General features: G+C 43.8%; 1 protein-coding gene across 1 annotated transcript; it reads right to left on the bottom strand.

The window, feature by feature from the left end:
• Positions 1–1,867: 1,867 nt before the first annotated feature.
• Positions 1,868–5,679, bottom strand: LOC135566391 (multidrug resistance-associated protein 1-like; the record flags this gene model as incomplete). The annotated part of the gene is made up of 7 exons (XM_065014120.1): positions 5,605–5,679; positions 5,250–5,381; positions 4,530–4,736; positions 3,474–3,648; positions 3,015–3,176; positions 2,798–2,890; positions 1,868–2,071 (listed from the first exon to the last, which is right to left on the bottom strand). Coding segments are annotated over exons 1-7 (996 nt in total), but the record flags the coding sequence as incomplete, so codon positions are not given.
• Between the last annotated feature and the right edge of the window lie 743 nt (positions 5,680–6,422).

The following is a 6,422-nucleotide window of genomic DNA, read 5'->3' as shown; positions in this document are numbered from 1 at the left end:
TATTGGAGCTATCTCAACTCATTCTAGATGTGGACAACAGATATGCCTCTTATTGGAGCTATCTCAACTCATTCTAGATGTGGACAACAGATATGCCTCTTATTGGAGCTATCTCAACTCATTCTAGATGTGGACAACAGATATGCCTCTTATTGGAGCTATCTCAACTCATTCTAGATGTGGACAACAGATATGCCTCTTATTGGAGCTATCTCAACTCATTCTAGATGTGGACAACAGATATGCCTCTTATTGGAGCTATCTCAACTCATTGTAGATGTGGACAACAGATATGCCTGTTATTGGAGCTATCTCAACTCATTCTAGATGTGGACAACAGATATGCCTCTTATTGGAGCCATCTCAACTCATTCTAGATGTGGACAACAGATATGCCTCTTATTGGAGCCATCTCAACTCATTCTAGATGTGGACAACAGATATGCCTCTTATTGGAGCTATCTCAACTCATTGTAGATGTGGACAACAGATATGCCTCTTATTGGAGCTATCTCAACTCATTCTAGATGTGGACAACAGATATGCCTCTTCTCCGACTCCTGAACTCTACAAAAGAGAGACTGCTACACCAATTGAAAATTTGACAATCTTTCCACCAAACAAATCACTTTAGTAGCCTTAAGCCATGAATCAACCTAGATGGTCTATTTGTCATGTATGATGAGGGAGAAGCAGCTTCTCTCCGTGAACATCTAATCATCTCTTCCCAGTGTCACAGATTGACACGGCATTCCAGTTCTGGCATAGGAACAGTCTGGTGTTTATTTGTTGATAACACCTTGGTCTCATTCGATACTCTGAGGGTTGACCATAATATTCCCAATACCCACTTGTTTAGATATCTGCAATTCTTGCCCAAAAACATTTCCCTCCATTTCCCCTCGAGCCCACTAAGTGTCCAGTCGACAGGTGCTTAGATTTGAACCCATATCTGAAGGGAAAAATCTCCAGATTATAGGACATAATACAGAACATAAATCCGCCTTCCTTGGCAAATACAAAATCTGCATGGAAGCAAGACATGGGTGGCGAGCTACCCGATGATATATGGAAACACAGTATTGAGCGTATCCACACATCATAATTTTGCATAAGGCATGGGCTTATTCAGTTTAAGGTTTTTCTTATTCTCCATTACTCAAATAGCAGATTGGCAAAAGTATACCCAAATGTTGACCCCAAGTGTTTGAGATGTCACCAGAGTCCAGTGACTGTGGGACACATGTTTTGGTCATGCCAATCTTTGAGTGGCCTCTGGGACCCCATTTTTGAGGCATTCTGTTTACACATATGTACCCCACATTTTTTGTGGGGGTACTTACACAAAGTACCCCAAAAATGGCAGTGACCCCAACCCAGTCACTGACATTTTTGGTGTACTTCCCCTAGACCAGAATGCTACATCGCTGCTAGCTCGCCACCCTGTCCTCTTTCACTAGAAGTCTGCAAAGCTGTCCTCCTTCATGCAGTGGGTTAAGGAGGTGATGTCATCTCTGTCTCTGGAGAAGGTTAAGTACACTGTGCTTGGGTCCCGATAGAAGTTTAACCTGGTCCCCATTAATACAATACCTGGAGAGCCTGCCTTTTACTTAGTGGAACTTGCATATTTTGGTAAGTAATCATGTCTGTTCTAGTGGCCATTTGTGCTGCTAAGAATTGTTATTCTGAGGGGATGGATGGGAGAATGAGGGTTTGGGGTTGTACTGTTTGTGTTGTCTATAAAGTTTGTTATGTGTTGTCTATAAAGTTGTTGTTTTTTATAAATAAAAAAGTAAAGAGTAGACACTGAGCTATACTCCAAAAGACCAAATAACTATTACTACTAGTTATATTGTATTGCACATACCAGGAAAGTGGATGAGTTGAAGGAGGCGATGGAGATGGAGTAGAGGATCTGGGACTTCTTCAGGGCCTTCAGTTCTTTCTCCCTGTATCCCAGGACCTGCTCCAGAAAGGCCTTCTCCCATGCATAGAACTTCAGGATCTTGATCCCGTTCAGGATCTCGTTCATCAGCTTGATTCGCCCATCCATAAACTTCATCTGTACCTCCTAGGGAGAAGCATTCAAAGACATGGTTAAATAGAAGTGTTGTTGCACCAGCATACCTGTATCTATTACTCATCTCAGGATGGCGCTGCAGTGGATAGTAGCCGTCTTACGTGCTCCTGACCAATTCTGCTATTTTGTGTGTTTTTTTGTTTGACGAAGCAATTGACAAATAAAATGTGATTTAATGTGATTTTATAAACATTGAGTTGTCAGTTACAGCTGCAGATACTTGTCAAGTAACAGCTAATGTTGAGCACTCTACAGAAGTATGTACTTGTTTAATTTCATTAGAATTGTACTATGTTACAGTATTGAACACAGTTCTTAACACTTAGCAGTTTTACGACGAGGAAACAACAAAGCGGCCAGGAAAGCGGTCAGTGACATTCTACGACTGTAAATTAGATTAAAACAGGCATTATTGCCAAAACTGTCTGTTGTTTTTCCAAAAAACAAATGAAAAATATAGCCTTTTATAGACCCTTTTTTTCTGTGGTTGTTTTTCATAAGCATAACATGGTGGAGACATCCATCCAACCCGCACTCCCACACAGCTCTGTTTCGGCTATGTAAACCAGCTGTGGCATCCCTGACCAAACATGCAAAATCACATTCTGATTTGGCTACTGCCTGGGGTCAAAGTAGCCTGGAAAGACTGTCTGGTCCCAGATCTTTTTGCACTGAGGTCAAAGTGCATATGAATCTCCTCTTAGGACATGTCCGTACCTGCAGTTTGCTCCTTTTCTTGGCGATGAATCCATTGAGTGGGAAGATGAGGATGACGGTGGCAATTCCGGCTAGCGCAGATGGGCCTAGGTGCTGTAAAATGGCATCGTTTTACACAAGTCATCAAAAGCAATGTGTTATAAATGAGTAGCAAAGAAAACAAATGTCCGTCATCAATGAGTACCAACAAAAACAGAAGTGACAGTGCCATCCATACCTGCCAGAGGAAGAAGAGGCAGAGGGCGATCTCGATAGGAGCCAGCCACACTGCGTTGAAGTAAACCACAAAGTCCATGAGCTTCTGAGTGTCGGCTGATACCAGGTTGACGATCTCCCCCACTGTGCACGTCCTCCTGGATGCGCTGTTGATCACCAAAGACTAGAGGAAAAACAGAACAACCTCAAGTTAAACCTCCAGTAAATGAGTATTATGTAACACTTGGTTTCAAGGTTTCTTAACACCCAGAACCTCTTTTTCCAACTTAAATAAACCTTAAACTTGACAATTAACATATTTATTTTTCATTGTTTTTCTTCTTGGTCCTTGGAAAAAATAATATGTTAATTGTCGAGGTATAGTTTATTTACGTTGGAATTTCAAGCCTGCCATTAAGAGCCAATGTGTACAACGTGACGCACAGTCACCCACTGTCTACTGGTTGGCACGACGACGTACCTTTCTGTAGACCAGTCCCATCACGGCTGTCTTCACTCTCATGCCCACGGTGAAGCAGGTGTACATGTACTGGTGGTTGAACAGGGACTGGAGACAGGACAGCAGGAACATCAGGGTAGCGTGAAGTAGCCCTTCCACAGGGGCGTCTTCTTCGTTCATGAAGCCCAGAAGAAGACTGTTTGAGAGGGGATAAGGGTGAAAGAGAGAACATGGTGATATCATACAGTGCTTCCTGTGGATACATTCTGCTTCATGTTTCTGGAGACTTTCAGAAACTCAACAGAGTCTTATTCATACTATAAAACATAAGCCTATACACTGAACATGGACACTGTGCCACTGCCAATGCAGTGCATTTAATGGAGTCATAAGCACAGACAAGTTACTGTTCTCTGTCAGCTTTGTATACCCCTGTCATGTTCCTTCACTTTCACTGCTTTGCCATGCAGCCCTGTGCGGACTATGATCATTAGTGTGGCCGCAGGGCCTGCTGGTCGACACAAAGCCGTCTCTAGTTGCACAACAGTGCGCCTCTTGTGGCTGGGCTGGCCTCAACACTTGGCTAGTGGCTCTCTTATTGTGGTCCACCAGAGCAACCTCAGCCTTTCTGCTGTTTAGAGCCTTCTCTTCACTCTCTCTTTCCTTCCTTTCTTTCTTTCTTTTCTTCCCTCCCTTAAACTAAGCTAATGTCCTTGACTCTCCATGTTGGGGCAGAAAGCTGTGGTCTCTGACTCCTTTCTCTTGACCGTAATTAACACTTCCACCAAGCCATGGCTGTGCAACAACAACAACAAGGTTCCTGTCTAGACTGGCATTGGGTGCCAGAGATGGGGTCAAGCATGGCGGGTCCAGTTTTAAGGTTGCCAAATTGACATTTTAGTATGTATATCAATGTAAAGGGTATTGGAAATAGAGCGTGGAATCTGTCTGACTTGCAAGGGATTATTGTGTCGTGCTGCCCAGATTACGATGGCTTTGTTTACGATGTGATGCCATATATTTATGGGAGCTTAGTCTCCTGTGTAGAATTAACGTCAAACCCTTAGCCATTTTTACCTGAGCACCTGAGGGATGGCAAACATAAAGAAGTCGTGGAAGATGATGCACATCGTCCCAGTAAGGAAGTAAGGTCCCAAGTTCCTGGCCAGTGTCCTCAGCAGGCAGAAGCCGGAGCTCTGCTCCTTCTGCAGCTTCCTGAGTATCTGGGCCTGGTCGGGCAGTCTGGTGCCCAGCGCCACGGCTGCCACCATGGTTTTCTCCTGCCTGGTTAAACAAGCAGACAGAGAGGACATCTGGGTTTGATGGCCCTATATATTGCCTGTTTCTTTTAATATGAAACAAAGGGATGAAAAAAATTCAACAATAGTCATTGTTGTTAATTTGACACATCTCCGGTGCAAAATGTGAAAGAAGACTTTTCAGCAGCCATAAAAGGCATTATCCTGCTCACACGTGAGTAGATGAGGGCTTAACGCAAAGTTTTGGAATTTAACAATGGGATCTTCAAAGCTAGTGTCTCGACGTTACAGTATGCTGTCCTTAGGGGACCTCTTTTGACCTATTTTCGGACTTAAGTGTCCCTTAGCGAGACAGCTTGTTTTCCGATTACAACTACACAAGCTCTTCAAGGGACCTCGATCATCTAGAGTTCTAGGCAGACACTATTCTGAAGTTTAACCACAATGTCAATGTCATAAAAGTAAGTTAATGGATTCCTGAGTGTCTGAAGCTACAGAATTAGTTTGGCGAGAGATGCATATTGTAATTGGTTCTTACTGTTGCAGTTTGGCACATTCTGTTGTCCACTCCTCCTCCAGATCAGAGAGGATCTTGTCCGATGTGTCCTCTTCCCTCAGGTTCCACAGGTCTCCAGCTTCCAGAGGGGTACGATAACCTTTAACCACCAGCCTGAGGGGAACAGCGATGACATACTGAGTGTGCAAATTAAGAACACCTTTATTGACTTGCACCTGGTCAGTCTATGTCATGGAAAGAGCAGGTGTTCTTCAGGTTTTGTACACTCAGTGTATAAGTTATACACAAACACCCACGTACATTATAAGATTTACAGTATAAAAGATTTTTCAAACAAGTCAACATGTTGTTTGAGAGTTTCATTAAACCATCTTACCCAGTAAACCACCAGAAGAGCATCTTCGACAGGAAAGAGGCATCCTTGACTGGACATGGGTTCTGAAACAGATTAGAGGGGAATGTCACTGACTTTGACCACCATGTAAATCTCTCAATGTTTAAAGGCTTTGGTAAAACATAGGACTCCTCTGTGGCTGACTAATGGTTCTATGATGTACTTGTGGAGTCTTTACTGGATGCTAATGAGTTTAAACAGCATGATGCAGTAAGGTGGTCCTCAGTGGAAACTGCATGTGTAAATAGCTGGAGACTGTGGACAGGAGTAAAGCGCGTAAACAGTTAGAGTTCGTGTTGGAGCTAGGGTTGGGAGGAGAATTTGAGGTCCATGCTGGGTGGTAACGTGTCGTCACTGTGGCACCATGCTGAACACACACACCGACACACTAGCAATTTGTGCTCATGCTCGATCTTTGGCAACCTCTCTTCCCTCTACCGCCCCCTCACCGGAGGGTCTTACTCTGTCTCTCTTTCCATCTCTCTCGCTCTTCCTCTCCATCCCTCGCTTTCTCTGTTGTTGTGACTGACTATGAGAATCTCTGACCAAGATGTGGGGGGAGCAGAGAACACACTAGGGTGTGGTTCTTACACCAGGCTGTGGCTTCCAGTCCTCTGAACCTCACTACCGCTGGCCGGCCAGGACAGATGCTGAGAGACATTTAGGAGGTTTTTGGGACAGTTTGTTTTCTTGTTTTCTCTCAAGATACAGTATTATGTCATGGACTATATAGGCTTCACTGTAGCTACCACTACCAAAGTCAGGTTGATTAGAGCGGGAGTTATAGTCGCTATGGTTGT

The sequence above is a fragment of the Oncorhynchus nerka genome, unplaced genomic scaffold (genome assembly GCF_034236695.1).
Source record: "Oncorhynchus nerka isolate Pitt River unplaced genomic scaffold, Oner_Uvic_2.0 unplaced_scaffold_5217, whole genome shotgun sequence".
Lineage (NCBI taxonomy): Eukaryota > Metazoa > Chordata > Actinopteri > Salmoniformes > Salmonidae > Oncorhynchus > Oncorhynchus nerka.
The sequence above is the reverse complement of the archived record's forward strand: the minus strand, read 5'-3'. Positions and strand labels throughout refer to the sequence as shown.